Here is a 16,668-nt window from a genome sequence, read left to right on the forward strand (position 1 = left end):
AAATCTTTCTTTTTTCTAGTAGAATTTAGTGATTCCTGCATAAGGGAGTCTTAGTTTTTGTTGACCAAACCTATATTCACAAGCGGAATAGACTAATAAATAATACTTGTTTTTCAAATAATTAAGGAAGTCAACTACCTTCCGGAAGCTTCTTTTTCTTTTTTTTTTTCCCCCATCAAATTGAACTTTATTCCTCTCCCTTAATTTGTAAATATGGAAGTTGAAACAATGTATGAGGTTGTAGATATGATTAAGGTTATAAAAATCGAATCAGATCAGATGCTGAACTAGAAAAAAAGAAAGATTCAACGCTATATAATAAACATTAAAAATATTTTAATAATAATTTAAATGATGTAATAATGATATTATGCTGATGCAATAATGATATTTTCACCAGATTAATATACAATATTATAATTTAGGATACTTCACCTTTGAATAATTTAGGATACTCCAAAGTATAGTAATTATTTTCTCTATTTTCAATCAAAATCTTATGTTTCAAACCATTCGATTATAAAATAAAAAATAGCAATATTAGATTTGCTCGTTTCATAAAAAATCAGTTCAACCCTAGTTCAACTTTAGTCCCGTGCAATTCAGTGCCGAAGCCAATTTGATCTTGAAACGAACAGACTCGAAGACCAATTCACAATTGAATGGGTCGAGATTCGATCATAAAATAAAAAAAAAGCAATATTAGATTTGCTCGTTTCATAAAAAAATCAGTTCAACCCTTGTTCAACTTTAGTCTAGTGCAATTCAGTGCCGAAGCTAATTTGATCTTGAAACGACCAGACTCGAAGACCAATTCACAATTGAATGGGTCGACGGAGACAATTTGTCCAAATTTGAGAACTTGTCAATAATATGCCCATGAATTGAGATCAGCTCAAATCCATTTGAACTAATCTTATGATATGATTTTGGTCTGAGCTTGATGTGGTTTGTTTAATTCAATCCATGCAAGAAAAACAATTCAATTTTTTTTTTATAGATGTTGGAGCTTCAGAAATCAGTCGAACATTCACATACATCTAGACACATGCATATGCACATGGATAAAATATAATTGCATAAATTCATAAATAAAGCTATAAATTTATAGATGAATATAACTTTATATAATTATATAATAGCCACTATTTACGTATGAATCATCATGATTTGTAATGGCCTACTAACTCAAACTTGCACTACTAAGTAGGATTGGTAACCAGATTATTAAGATTCATGCTTGATACCCCAAAAAAAAAAACAAACAAACAAATCATATCAATTTGCAAATTTTAAGTTAAATTCACAACTCTAGTATTGAGTAGTTTAGAATTGTAGTACATAACATAATGAGGAACAAGACAGCGAATGTGAACATGGATATCTACCATCGGATGCCTTCATTGTATTGCAAGATATAATTGGTCTGATATGTAATTAAAAGTTTTTTGGGCATTTGCATGCATACCATACAATTCTAATGTATTTATATATATAACACCTAAACTTACATACATACATATGTAATACTCAAATATTTGGCATCCTATTAAAAACAATACTATCATTTACTTTTTAAAAGTAGACTGCACAGTTTCCTGCATAGGTTTTTAATAGCAATGTTTTATTAATATAAATATCAAGTTTTAGGTGTCAGATATGTAAATGCATAAGAATTGTGTGGCATGTACCGTGTCAGATATGTAAATGCATAAGAATTATGTGGCATGTACGTGAATTTCCTAAAAGAAATTTTTTACTTGAATTTAAAATCAAGGGATGAAGGTCAAGGAATACTAATAGATCTTAATTTAAAATATTACATTAAATATAATAATTGCATGTCTTAACAACCCCCACTCAAAATAGAAATTCTTGTATCTTACATCAATCATTATATTCTTCCAAAAATATAATAATATTATTATTATTAAACATCAAATCTTCAGTTCCTAATGAGGATAGATAACAAATTAACATTGCTATTGCTACTAACTCACCACGTCCCCAAATTAAGCTGTTACTTATTGTTGCACGAGGGGCTGTTACGTTATGTGCTAAAGCATGGGTGTTTTGTACCCATTTGGCAAAGATGGGTTGTAATTATATAGCGCTATCTGAAAACATATATTGGGGTCGTCCTAAAGCACTCATAATATCATTATGAATATACAAGTCAAAATTGTGAGACCCTAGAAATATGCATGCTCAGTTGAGATGTGATATGATTGCATCACGGTGTCCAAGAACACAATCTAATAGATCGTTGTATCTAGTTGGATCGTATTCTCTAAATATAAAGATTGTTGCATGTGCAAAAGCGCCAACTATAAGAAATTCTCCAAAAATATAAAGATTGTTACATGTGCAAAAGCGCCAACTATAAGAAATTCTCCAATCTACATGTCATGTGTAAACAACAAAAGTTGTGTACCCATAGTCAATAGCTAGGTATGGATATGGAGGCATGCACCAAAAACTCATTGAATCACATATACCCTATCACTAGACTCACTTGCAATTGGCCCTTAAATAACATGAAATGCTAGCTCGTAAGATTATCTAAATAACATGAAGTGCTAGATAATAAGATACTTAAGAGCACAATAAAATAATTCAAAATTGGGGAGTGGCCAAACTCTTACTTAAGATAAAGCAAACAAGTCAATCACTTGGCATTTATACGATGACATGGTTTTAAATTTTTCAAAATGAGATTAAATTTAATAATCTCATAAATCTCCAGAGCTAAACCCTTGAGCTTAGTTCATTTAAGCTTTATTTGGTTTGAAAATCACACGAGAAAGGGAAAGGGGAAAAAAAAAAGCTCAATAAATAAAAATAGTATGAACTGAAATTTATATTTTTGGCTTAACAGAAAATTAGTATTTTTAAGATTTATTTAAAGAGAATTTTAGTTTCTATTTCTTGTTAAAGAGGCAGATCACTTGAATCAATGTTATTAATTTTTTATTCATCTATCTCATCCATAAGGAATGTGAAAAAAATAAAGGAAAAATGATTTTATTCATATTTTTATGTAAATTTAACTACCTATTATTCACACAAATCTTAAACCCCCCTGGTCCTCGAAAGCAAACCAAGCAAAAGCTCAAAAACACCATAATCCTGACATCACAAACAAGTTATAACATAAAAGATATGTACCTAAATATCTAATATATAAACTTAAATTTGTGCATATATGCCACCAGCTCTACGAATGAAAAAGGTGTATCCCAAAAAGTTTTAAAAAAAAAGTGTTATTGTTGATGTGATATGCAAAATTTTGGTAGTATAAATGTAAAAAAAAAAAAAATTAGGTGTTAGATGTGTACATAAATAGGAATTGGGTGGTATGCATGTAAATGCCCCCAAAAGAAATGTTCTTTCACTCTAAAGAATTCCATAATTTGACATTTTGCCATGAAAGAATCATCACAAATATTTCAGCTAATCTTCCTCCAAAAGAAGCAGAGAAAATTGCTAAAAAATGCCAATTAATTAAAGCTCTAAAGCACTCAAAGAATCTACTTAGCGAAGGGTTTTGAAGAGCCTAAAGATATATAACGAGCACTCTTAGAAAACTAATATACACGCTCTAATCAACTATAAGACTATTTTGACAAGCAATTCAACCTGACAATCAACAGCTGAGATATCTGAATCTCATTAATATTAATAGAGGGTATGATGAGCTCAATTCTCTCCGCTTTAAATCCAGTAAATATCAAAAAAAAGGAATTCTTCACAGAATGAAATTGAGCTAAGATATAATTATATTTCTCATTTTAAATTGAATGGGATCAAATGTAGCTAGAAGATCCCAATAATAAGTCATACATGTCATCAGGAGTTAATAGAGTTGTACCACCAATAAGTAATTCCATGTCAGGTCTATTGCTTTCTGAAATAGCTTCCATAGCTTCATGAATCTGTCAACAAAGAGAATTTGATTAACCTCTAGAGCATATAATTAGGGCAATAGAAGCTTGCAAAACTTAAAAAGGAGAGATTAAGATCAAATTGAAAGGTTCATTGAACCGTTTGATCGAAGAGTTCCATTACTGTTTTATCCTTGGTTTGAAGTTTATTGTTTCTCCGGAAAGAAAAATTGGTTAGAGGAGCTTAGCTAATTTCTAATTAAATATTTAGCAATTCTTAAGCAAAATATGACTAATATTACACATGTTAGTTCGTTTTGATTGCAAGAGGACTAAGAATGCAACTTAGAGATTGAAAGTTAGGTTATAACAGGTCAAAAGATTCATTAATACTTCAATTTTTAATGAACACTTCCTCAGAGAGAATAATATTGGGTTACAATATGGTGATGCCTCTTATACAAAGTGCTAGGAAACAAATAAAGAAACATACCTCGAGGAAATTAACACCTCCCACAACAAAAAACAGAAGAACATTTTGGTCTGCAAGATATGGTTTTGCCTGTAGGAGAAAGAAATATTTAGAGATAACAAACCTGGCAGGATTGTCTGTCAATCTTGTGGAAAACTAGGAGAGAGAGAGAGAGAGAGAGAGAGAAATACCTGCCCAATGCCAAACCTACCAAATCCACTCTTGAAAAAACGGCCTACTGCTGAAGAGTGGTATTCTAACCCAGGTATATCATACTTGGCCATTACAGCAGTTAGAAGCTTATAAATTAATCCTTTCCTGTCGCAAGGATCGTTTCCATAACTAGCGGAGGATGCCAATGGACCTTCCATGAAAGACGGGGTTCTCGACTTCAATTCCGATAACTTGTGAAATAGTTTGAAAAGTAGATCCACCCTATCTCGCAGCTCCAATTTAAGCTGCATATCTCCATATGCTTGGTCATTCTGATGATCAGTTTCTTCATCATCCCAGCTGCCCCATTGTTCATCAAAATCATCTTCATCATTTGCAGAATCCTCTTTTCTAGCATTAGCTTCAAGGTCCTTCTCCAGACCATGAAGGAATTGCAACTTTGTCAATTCTGGATTTTGAAAAATTACATGAACAATAGCTTCCTTCAGTAAATGTTCTTCCTCCCATGAAAAAGGACTGCCAGAACCAGATTTTGGAAAGTTTTCACCTGCCAAAATATATCCCACTATTGACAGAAGTAATGCGTCTTGGAAAGAGAGAAGAGCTGCCTGTGGTCCCATGTTACGATCTTCATGAGATCTCAATACACTGCTAGTATTAATAAGATCTCGAATCTGGCTTGACAAGCTTTGGCTATTGTCAAGTGAATTAACATTTAGTATTCTCTCAGCACTTACAAATGCATCCCACCTGGAACGATGGGGCTCACTCAAGGCTATTTCAGCAGCTAATGCCAACCGGATGATCCCTCTGTTCCTTACAAGAGAAATTTGATCTGGAACTAGTTTTTTAACCATGGCATGAAGCTCTGAAAGGGGAGTAGAGGCCAAAAATCCTTTTAAAGGCACTTTTTCACGCTGCAAAGCTTCCATAAGCCACTTTTTTATCAGAAGGATCCCATCTTTCGTTCTTCTATCAAGTAAGTCTTCCAAGTAATTTGCTCCTGTATAATTGGACAGAATGGATCCACTCAGTGAGTATGATTCATTGTCGAACTTATTGTTCTGAAGCTTGCCTGCATTATCAGATAGATAAGAACCTTCAGAATTAACATCTTCAGGGTTCCAGCCTGACATGAAAGCTTTAACATTTTCTTCTAGCTTGGATATAGACATATTAGAGTCTTCATTGCTTAAAATCTTTGAAAAAGGTATTCTTATATCAAGTGTAGCACGCCGTGCTTCAGCTGGAAGATTTCTGTTGGAGGAATGGGAGCTTTTCATAGCCGATATAGCTCCATCCCTGCGAGATAAAGAAGAAAGCATCCTATCAAGAAATGAGTCTCCATGGCAGCAAGGCGTAAGAAGATCAAGAGTGCGATCTATGAGCAATAAACCAGCTGATCTGCGATTGCGACGGCCAACATCATAAAGACCAGACATGTCTGTCAACATCTTTCCAATGACTTTCGATGTATCGCCAAGAGAAAATACTTCCATCTTCAAATCCATCTACAGATTTCTTAAAAAAAAAAAAATCAGAAACAAAGAGCAATAGAAGGTTGCCATGAGTGACCAAAAAATTAACACAGTTCTATGCGATGGTAAAGCAAAACCTTTGCAACCAGATTATATAGGAAATGGGCGGTCAGAATTGCTCCTGGAGGAACATCCTCACCGTCAGAAGTAACCCCATTGCAAATTGAAGGCAGGCCAGGGCTAAGCGAATTTTCATGGTTATTTGACAGGCATGCTTCTGCAACTGCCCCTTCTGAAGGAAAAACAAAGAACCTTGGTGAAACTGCACACAGTAACATTGGGAAATGATGTACAATGACCTGCAATTTTGTTGAACTGTTGGCTTCTGTAGACTTGGAATCATTATATAAATCCCTTTCAACAGAAACAGACTCCGCATTTAAATCATCATCCACCCTAGAAGCCAGCTGTGAGGAACAATCACCATTAGCAGACAATATATCAAGATGATCTCCTTCTGCTGCCTGTCCTGTCTCATTCTTTAGATTTGAATGATTTTCACTCTTCTTACTTTCCATCATTATCTCATCATAGTCTTGGACAAGCAAAGACTCATATTCATGAAATGCATCAGGGCCAAGGGGTGAATCAGCATAGGCGGAGTGGGCTATCTAGAATTCAGTAAAAGAAGGTTAAGAATAGTACCCAGAAAAAGAAATTTGATTGGCGGGAAGTTATAATTTCTTAAATGGCGCCTCCTCTCATGCAATAATTGCAATGGTACCATGATTACAGCTTACAGGTTTCAGGTTAGTTTGAACTTTGCTAAAGCTTACATAGTTATATGGTACAGGAAGTAAATGTTCATGATCATGTCAAATAGTTTACCAGAGATTGGTGACCAAAAAAAATCTTACGCACAAGCTGTGCATATAAATTTTCACAAAAGATACAAAACTACAAAAGTTACCTCAGGATTGAGTTTTTAGCTACGGTATTTATCACTTTTACCAATTTCATGGTTGCTGTGCATCGAACATAGATTTTGACCACTGGCACCTGCTTTGTATATTTATATTTGCAAATCTTATCTATCCTCCCTTTAGAGGAAAATTTCATGAAACATGCTCCCACCTCTTTGACATGGAGTGTCTAGCCGTGATTCTAATTATGTGATTTAGTAAATAGTGTTGTCCATATTATGTTAAAGTTCAGTTTTTATATTTTAGTTTTCTGTTTTTATGTATTTTCTATTTGGATGCTTGTAGTAAGGGGGCCCTTATTGTTTATAAATATGTGGTCTTGTATTGTATTAGATCTTTGGGATTCATTAGAGTTTTGTGAAGGATTTGGCTCCCTTGGTTCCCAGATGGGGACGAGTCTCCAGCCACAGTGTTGGAAGGTGGATATTGTACCCCTCCGCCTTTGGTGGCGACATCCCGGGTTCACTTTCTTCGTCAATCCTTCAGGCGGTGATTTTTATATCGTGATTGGTTACAAGTAGGAAACTCTTGTATCTTTTTTTGTTTATGATTTCATTTCTTTGCTTTTCTGTTTCTAAATTTATGTTCTTTGCATTTTTTCTCTATCTTCTTGTTGAATTCTGCACACATACCCTTTTCGGTCTCATTTTAGTATCAAAGACGGGTGGTATTCTTGATCCCAATTCTTCCCGAGATTGATTAGCCAAGTTTGCCTAGCCTTTCTTTTGTTTTCTGTCCAGCAATTCCATATTTTTGTTCGCAAATTCCAAATTTCTTGGGGTTCCATCTTTTCTATTTGCTGCAGTTGGCAAGAATACCACACCAGATTGTCCCCAGTGTTGATGTTCTTGTTGTTTTCCTTGTTTCGAATTGTGGTTTTCATCTCCATTAATTTGTTCTCTTCCAAGTGATCCCATATGCAATACTTCTCTTGCAAGAAACAGTCACTAACGACCCTCATGATTTCTCTATCCGTATACGATGAGTGGGATCCTCTTTCAATCGTTTCTTGTTGTTCTTTATATCACATATTCCACCACTATTGTCAAAACTTAGTAGCTTTCTAGGACATGAACATAAACCAGATCAATTTCAGGTTCTGGAGACCTTAATTCTGAACAGGCAGCAGGAAGTCATCTTGGATGATAAAGAGGTTGCAAGAACTAAATTTTTTTTTTTTTTCACAAAACTGTTTTCAAAGTAACCTGAGTTATAGATTTCTCAGTCTCCAAGAAACAATGGTATCACATAGCCTTCATGATAAATCCTAGTGTGCTAGTTATTCACTCCAAGCATTGGCTGGATGAAGAGGCTGCAACAAAAAAGTTATTGATTTCTTCCACAATAAAATGTTGAAAATGCCAACAGTCACATGCGAAATGATAAAGATCTAGGGCAATGTTTTCCTATTTTCCTGAAGGGCGGCAAGAAATTGTTGAAAATGTTTTCCTAAACTGACACATGAGAAATGATAAAGAAATTGTTGAAAATGCAGCAAAAAAGTTTTCTTTCTCTGAAGGGCAGCAAGAAGGGAAAAGTAACAATGCAGGGAGAAGAATACCACAATTTGAAACAAGGAAAACAGCAAGAAAATCAACACGGGGACAATCTGGAGTGAAATTCTCCCCAACTGCAGCAAACAGAAAAACTGGAACCCCAGAAAATCTGGAATTTGAAGCAGAATCTGGGAATAGAAATCTGGATATGAATGTTGTGGGGGATTTGGCTCTCCTTTGTGGTTCCCGGCCGGCCACGGCGGTGTGTGGTGGGAAACATAGCCCTCCGTTGTTGGTGCTAACATCTCGGGTCTCCTTTCGTCAATCCTTCAAGTGGTGATTTATGTATCCCGATTGGTTGCGAAAATAGGAAACTCTTGTATCTTGTATTTTTATTTGATTAGTGTATCTATTCACTACTTTCTTGATTGTTCTTGTTGAATCTTCTCCAAACCTCATTCTCCAGTATTATTTCATATCAAAGCTTTGGCTTCTTGATCCTAATTCTTGTATCCTTAGACCTTTCTTTTTCTGCATTTCCTCAGTTTTCCGGAATTCCAGCTGGTGATCCTGTGTAAACAGTGAAACCTACCCTTCACCAGTATCACTCTAGGTAGTGGCAGATTCTTGGTTTGGCTTGCTAAAAGATTTTCTGATTCAAGAAACAATTTGGGACTGGAAATTCAGCACAAGGTTTGAAAGATAACTCTGCTATTTGTTAACAGATTGAAAGACCTAGTAGACGAATCACTGGTCCAATGCTGTCAGTTCTGGGTGAAAGTACTCTTTCAGAAACAAGTGAGATCGCTTCCATTTTCTTGGAGACAGTTTTCATGATGCTCGGAGGTCACTTATTCAGTTTTCCTTGGATAGCGATTTCCTATCTCGCAATAATGCAATACCTGTTGAAAGATTGGTGTCTCATATCCCGGGTGTCCAGATCCCCATTTTAAAAAGAGGCATCCTAAGAGAAGAATATAGCAGAAATCTTTGGTTGATTCAATTTTGAATAATCTAATAACAGGAGGAAAGGCTTCCATGCAATTGGATTTGCTCCAAGTGGCGATGGACCAAAGGGATCAGCTTGACCTACAAGCAGATGTGTTGAATCATATCGATGCTATTGATGGAAGTTTTTCATGTGATGAAATAGAAGCTCCTCCCACCTCAGCAGAATGACAAGGAGTGTCAAATCGAGATCCAAGTTATGTGATCTAATAAATAGTGCTGCCCATATTATGTTAAAGTTCAATTTTTATGTTTTAGTTTTCTGTTTGGATGGCCCACTTGTAATAAGGGAGTCCTTAGTGTTTATAAATAAGTGGTCTTGTGATGTATTAGGTTTTTTGGGTTCATTTGAGCGTTGTGAGAGATTTGGCTCCCTTGTTGGTTCCCAAATAGGGACGAGGTTTAGAGGTAATAGAGATTGTACCCCTTTATTGTAGTCAGTGACATCCCGGATTTCCTTCCTTTGTTGATATTTCGGATGGTGATTTCTATATCCCACTCGGTTAGGAGGATAGGAAACCCTTGTATGTTGTATATTTATTTGTTTAGTATTCTGTTTCTTGCTTTTCTTGTTCCTGAATTTCTGTTATTTGCATTTTTTTCTATCTTCTTGTTAAATTTTGCATGCATACCCATTCAGGTATCACTCATCAAGCAGGACAATTAAAGAACTTAGTTTTTTATCTAGTTTTCTTGATTCTATTTCAAAAAAATATATCACCCGCCATATAAAAACTGCCAAAGAATCAATTGAAGAAAACTAAGGCAGGATAAATTTTCCTCTCAATTAAGCCTAAGTCTAGTCGCTCATTTAGTTATTGGAGAAAATTACATACATACAATCAAAATCTTTCTTATTTATATGTAAAATTTCAAGCGAGAGTGAGAGAGAGAGAGAGAGAGAGAGAGAGAGAGAGAGAGAGAATAAAATCATGTATTTCCGTGTGTCACAATCAAAACAATAAAAATTTATTAAAAGCATAAATAATAAAGTTCGTAGTTTTATTGTGCTCTCTAAGATTTGAGCGGTATTATTGTGAATAGAAGTTGGTTATTTATTTTATAAATAGACAAAATCTAAGTGTTACATGGCAAATTGCTTCTACATATGGACAATTTCTAGTTATCATACTTAATGCAGACCATTCATTTGGATTGATCTTTCAAGAGCGAGAAGCAGAATGAAGACTCCAGTCATTAGAGCAAACTTAAGGAAATGCTTCCCACCTAGCTCAAGCACAAAACTGTTGCAATACCCACTAAGACAACCGCTTATGATGATGAAGAACATTGATCACTAACAAATTAAAATAGTTGTTAATAAATGCTGGATAAACAAGCACCTCTGAGATGGACGTAAATATAGTACAATGAAGAACTGTCTGGTGGGAGGCCAGGCAACGCAAAATATACCGATGTGCATGACTAAGAAGGTGAGATGTAATAACTACCATCTTCTTTACTGGAATGAAATTTAAATTCCAAGGTGCAGTCTGCAAACAAAAAAAACAAATCAGGAATTTTGCTTCATTAGAATGCCACAGTACACTATGCAAGTCCACGCCATGGTAGCGCAGATACACATGTACAGTATACATGTCAGGAAATAATCAAACTTATGTTATCTTAAGGGTAAATTGCAGCAGAAAGAAAAACCTTACAACCATTTCATACGTAAGAGAATAAATAAGAAAAAAAAAATACACTTTTTTGCATTGTATACAAAAAAGATGAAATGATACTTCGTAATTTTTACCCATGGTTGTGAAAACCATATCAAACCAAGTGGTTGAACCAATCAGACAGTGAACTAGTCACCAAACCGATCCAAATATAAACGATTTTGCAAGAAATCAGTATTAACTAGGAAAAACTGATGGTTGAGCTGCTCAATCCTTTAACCGGTTTGGATTTTTTTATCATGTAAGACATATATATATATATATATATATATATATATATATCATAATTCGAAATATTAAGTCAATTAAAAAATGTCTACAACAAGAAGATTGAATTCCTAGTTGGATCAAAGTTTAAATATGAACATTTCCTTCCACAACTTCAAGGCTAAAGGGAAACTAATTATAAAATACAGCAGTCCGGTGAAATGGAAGATCTTCCATTGTAGATAACTCTACTCCGAAGTGTTCGAACAATGTTGGAGGAAATGGAAGGTATTCCATTATAGTGCTAAAGTAGTGAAATCTGTCACATTTGAAACACATCCTAAGAAAAGAGTTGAAGGGATCAAATTAAGATGAAGAATGGATGAATGTATTGTTGAAGCATATGATATAAAATTCCTCATCCCTAAATTTATGAACTTTACTGTAGATTCAAGTTCAAGATCGATTAGAAACAAAGCGGCCGAATTTGTTATCTAATATATGGCCCTAAACATAATAAATTTGTCAACTTATCTTTTCACTATTCTTCCCCTCTCTTCACCAAGGAAATTAAGAGCTTCCACTTCACTCAAGTAATGGAATCAAGGGCTTCTACTTCACTCAAGTAAGGTGTAAGCTTCTCTTTATTTTTTATGTGGATTACTATGCATTAATGTATTTGCAAGCAGAACCTCACATCCACCCTTTTTTTTTCCTTTAGTTTAACCACATTCCTCTACCCCTCCTTTCTTTACCCTTGGCCGAATAGCACTCCTCTCTCTCCTTCCTTTCCTTTTGACCTCCTAAAGCAACCATCAAGATAGGTAAGAAAACCCACCCATCCACCCACACACACACACATAAATAGATACATAGATACAAATATAGATCCATACATACATATATATACATACATGCATACATATAAACTTAATGAATAAAAAAACAAAAATGAAAAAAAGGAATTAGAGAAAAAAGTTGTATTATTTTGAAATTTCTAAAATATAGTGAAGAACTAAGACTCTTGTTTTCACAAACATAAGCCAATTTTAATAGAATCACAGAGATCTTAATGCTCTTTTATGTTAATAGATCTTTTATGCTCTTAATTTGTAGGTCGTCATAGTCACTTTTGACTGGTGTTTCTTCATGAAAGTTATGTACTTTTCCTAAAACTAATATTAAAGCAATAATGAATAAGATGTCCACAAAATTTCAGATTAAAAATTTGATAGCTTAAAAAGTTTTGGGATTAAAGGAAACATGATGTGTGGTGTTTCATTCAAAAAGGAACATGTGAAGGTACTAATTGGGTCTGCCAATATGCCACCAAAACCCAAAAAAAAAAAACTGCTTCAACTATTTTTGAGAGATGAGGGCTTAGAGGAAATAATTGTAAAGAGATTGTGGCTCAAGCCAGATTATTTATATATGACAGAAGACTCTCCAATAAACTTTATCAAAAGCAAAGATAATTTTTGTTCCACACACAATAATATATTGAATAAATCATGATTGAATGAGTTTAATTACATTATTCAATAATTGGGAAATATTGATTTGATAGTTAATGATTCGAACAAAGCTTTATTGTTTCTGTGTTATTTGCCTTCCCCTTACAAACATTTAAATGATATTATGTCATATGTATGACATACAACTAACTTGAAGAATGTCAAGTATTCAATTATTAAATATACAGTCAGGCCAGTAATTAAGGGGAGATCTTTTGAGAATTGATGTATTTCTAATCATAATTAAAAATAAATCAAATGATATATGCAAGGATATGGCATGCTTCGATTGCAAAAAGGGAAGGGCGCATAAGAAACATTATAATGCCTTAAAGAAAAAGAAGTAGCATGCTAATGTCAACGACAAGAGAGAAAAGTAAGCAAATGCTAGTGTTGTTGTGAATTGTCAAGTTCTAATAAAATTGATACCCATTTTATAACTGGTTGAAGCAGATGCAATAAAAATGGATTCTAGATTCAACTTGAGCATATCATGTCTTAATAAACAATATTTTTTCACTTATGAGTCATATTATGAAGGCTAAGTTTACAAACGATTCAGTTTGTAGGATGATTGATTTAGGCATTGTGAAATAGAAGATGTATAATAATAAGATTGGAATATTGGATTGAACCTAGCATGTATCAGATCTTCAAAAAATTTCGATATCTTTAAGTGTTCTCAATGATGCAGTGACACACTCATTGGATATGCGGGGTTCCTTAATATTTTCAAAAGGTTTGTTGGGACCAAATATGCTGCAGGGTGCAACTTCAATCGGTTTTGCTTCAATTTCATTATTTGTCTTTGAGTACTATGATTTTGGAAAGAAGAAAAGGTTAATTTATTGGTTGTAAAGAGATTCAAAAATAAAATAAAGCACCACTTAAGGGAGTTTTTATTGAACCATGCAAATAATCTTATATAGCACAATATGTGCAAGTACTAGGCCATAGCATTACAATGTTCAGAATGAGGAAACAGCTTTCAGGGTACAAAAATTTAGCAGCAGGTGCGCTATCAAACTTGATGCATCCATTACAGTACGCAACATATGTGCTTAGAATGCCTCATAGAGGTGCTATGTTCAAGCATCACTTGCATTTCAGGTATGCATTGTTTAACCCTTTCGGACTTTATGGACATAATGACTCTTCAAAGTATTGCATAGAGTTGAACTACTCATGACAGAACATAAAAATCTAATCTCCGAGGAAGACAAGTCATAAAGCTTAAATTTACCCACTCCTAAATTTAAGGATTTTTTGCAAGTTTTTAAAGTGCAAAATGATATGAAAAGTAATTTACTTGGTCAAAGTTCTTAGGTAAAATCTAGCTCTTAATCTCATCATAAAAATAAGAATTTTGTTAATCTCTCCTATATAACAGTCTAGAACAAGAAACCCAAAGGAATTTCTATGAATTTTGGACCTCTTTGATGGACATCTTCAAGTGGTTGAACAATGATAGTTGGGATCGTTTAAGGCAGCGTCGAGGTGGTATAAATATTCCTCGAGCTAACTGATGTGGTCAAGGCTAGTTGGTCTTGAAAGAAACTTGGAATGAGGGATGCCTTGCGATCCTTGAAAGTCAAAGGCCAACATTAATGAGAACCACAACAACGGTGATGGGTGCTAAATACTAATACCTTACCATAGACTAGTGTTCAAAAGGTAAAAATATTACAATTAGAAGAGTGGTTTTCGAGTTTACAATGAATGACTAGGAGGATAGTGAATCTCTTATATCATATGAGTATTTGAGCTTTTTGATTTTGTAGGAATAAAACATAAGGAAAAACGAAGAATATTAAAGAGATGGAAAAGGGAATTAATGAAAAATAAGAAAGAAAATATTCTGAGCAGTATTTTGTATTTTCTTTAATATGGTGAAACTCCATCACTTCATATGGCTATAGATATAGGATAGTTTTAGCTAAACCCCATAAATTTTGGTGTTTTTCTCTGGAGTCTCTTATCTTAAGTTATTAATTTGTAGTCCTTCATATTCACTCTTGGTTAGTGCTTCTACAAACAAAACAAAAAAAAAAACAAGTGTTTCCTAAAAGGACCACTTTCCCGAATAAAGAGGGACAAAGGAGATAAATGCTACTATTTGCAGATAATACATCGAAGCATTTAATTATGGATCCTCTTGAACTACAAAAAAGTAATCTTTATTCCAAAATTCTTGAATCAAAATGTATAAACCTCAACCAATTTTATGATGAAGTAGAGCTACCAAGTAAATGTAAATCCATACACCATTATTTTTTCTTGTTGTTTTTTACTTTATCAATTCTTATGAATAGATTAGAAGTATAGGTATGAATGGTTAGTGTTAGGATGGTTTTCACATTAGTTGAACTGAAATGAGTTTCATTAAGACTGAGGTTTATTTAATAGGTTTGATTGGGTAGGTTCGAGTGGAATTTATAGAATACATGATCGTGTTTAATGAAGATAATATGGTTTCCTATGAGGATCAAAGTGAAGTATATTTGCTTCAAAAATTGGCGAGCATGCATGGTTGGAAAGCATTTGGATTAGGATAGGGATTAGTACGGATGAAACTTGTTTGAGTTTAGTTCTAAAATTGAATTTTTAATAAATATGGATAAAGATTATCTGAATTAATTATAGATTCAAATTAAGTAGAAATAAAAGGAAGATTTTAAAGAACTTAATAACATAAAGAAGTTAGGTGAAGAATGGAGCCTTGAATTATGAGTGTGGAAAGAATGTAAAGGCAAGCTTTACACATAATATGTCACTATAAAATGCTTATGAGGAGTTGAGTGGACCTTGGGTTTTCTACACTAAACAGCAAGGACGAATGTGCTAGGTGTGGGGAGTTGAGTAATCAAGTTATGGAAAATGTGAAAATAGGTGAGAAAAAGGAGGGAAAAGCTTGTTGTTATGTTATAGAGGAATAGTGTGTGTGTGAGAGAGAGATATGAGGCAAATAAGAGAAAGGAGTGGAGTTAGGATAATCAAAAAAATTATAACATGTGGGTTTGTGGGATTAAGTTGCTACATGGAGTAATCATGCATAGTTTTAGCTTGGGCGTTGGAGTTAGGAAAGATTAATTATGAGTTATAGAAAGACTTAAGTAGAGCAGAATGCATTATAGCGGTCAACAGATTTAAAAGGGAAAATCAAAAGCACAAATCAATCTACCATTGAGAATTTCATAGATTCCTTAAAATTTGATCTTTGTCACAGCATTAATCATTATCTTATTTGAATTGATAATAATGATTCTTACGATCAAGTGAGCTCTAGAATCCATTGACGAAAAGTAACATTGGGGAAAATTTTCAAAAGAAGAAAGGAACGAGAGAAGATGGAAGAGTTATTCAAGAGATAGAGAAGAATCATGTGGGCAAGTTAAAAGGAATTAAGAACACATAATTTATATTTGTTGTATATCAAATAGAATAAACATACAAAGCCCCAAAAGAAACATTGATCTTAAAAGATATTTAAGTTTGGTTGGTTAGCTTCTCTTTCCCATCTATAGCCTAATCAAAATTACAATAGAAAAGCAACAAATCAAAATGATGATAAGTAATTACGAGAGAGAGAGAGAGAGAGAGAGAGAGAAAGGTAAAAGCATCCAATAGCAAGCATATCCTTGAACCTGAAGTCAACATCAAGATGGTTCACACTCGTGAGAAGAAATAAACAGGGGGGGGGGGGGGGGGGGCGGGGGGCCTTTGGGTTTCTCATGTTGTCAAACAGTTGAACAATGAAAATAGATGGCGAG

The 16,668-nt window shown here is 34.0% G+C and overlaps 1 protein-coding gene and 1 long non-coding RNA gene across 3 annotated transcripts in view; one reads left to right on the forward strand and one right to left on the reverse strand.

Annotated features, from left to right (window-relative positions):
- Positions 1-3,659: 3,659 nt before the first annotated feature.
- Positions 3,660-16,668, reverse strand: part of LOC110030341 (sec1 family domain-containing protein MIP3) — a 15,350-nt gene continuing 2,341 nt past the window's right edge. The window contains exons 3-7 of one of the 2 annotated variants that reach the window (XM_020733011.1): positions 10,839-10,988; positions 6,146-6,679; positions 4,548-6,041; positions 4,378-4,446; positions 3,660-3,935 (exon numbers count right to left, since the gene is read on the reverse strand). In XM_020733011.1, coding sequence (XP_020588670.1) covers positions 3,807-3,935; positions 4,378-4,446; positions 4,548-6,041; positions 6,146-6,679; positions 10,839-10,988 — 2,376 coding nt within the window. In that variant the 3' untranslated portion in view covers positions 3,660-3,806. Of the gene's footprint in view, positions 3,936-4,377; positions 4,447-4,547; positions 6,042-6,145; positions 6,680-8,552; positions 9,025-10,838; positions 10,989-16,668 lie in introns of those variants that run through there. The other variant, XM_020733012.1, reaches the window with a different exon arrangement.
- LOC110030342 lies at positions 6,700-10,177 on the forward strand. The gene is made up of 3 exons (XR_002294647.1): positions 6,700-7,508; positions 9,033-9,100; positions 9,213-10,177. It is a non-coding gene; the product is annotated as an uncharacterized LOC110030342 (long non-coding RNA).

The sequence above is a fragment of the Phalaenopsis equestris genome, unplaced genomic scaffold (assembly GCF_001263595.1).
Source record: "Phalaenopsis equestris unplaced genomic scaffold, ASM126359v1 Scaffold000703, whole genome shotgun sequence".
Lineage (NCBI taxonomy): Eukaryota > Viridiplantae > Streptophyta > Magnoliopsida > Asparagales > Orchidaceae > Phalaenopsis > Phalaenopsis equestris.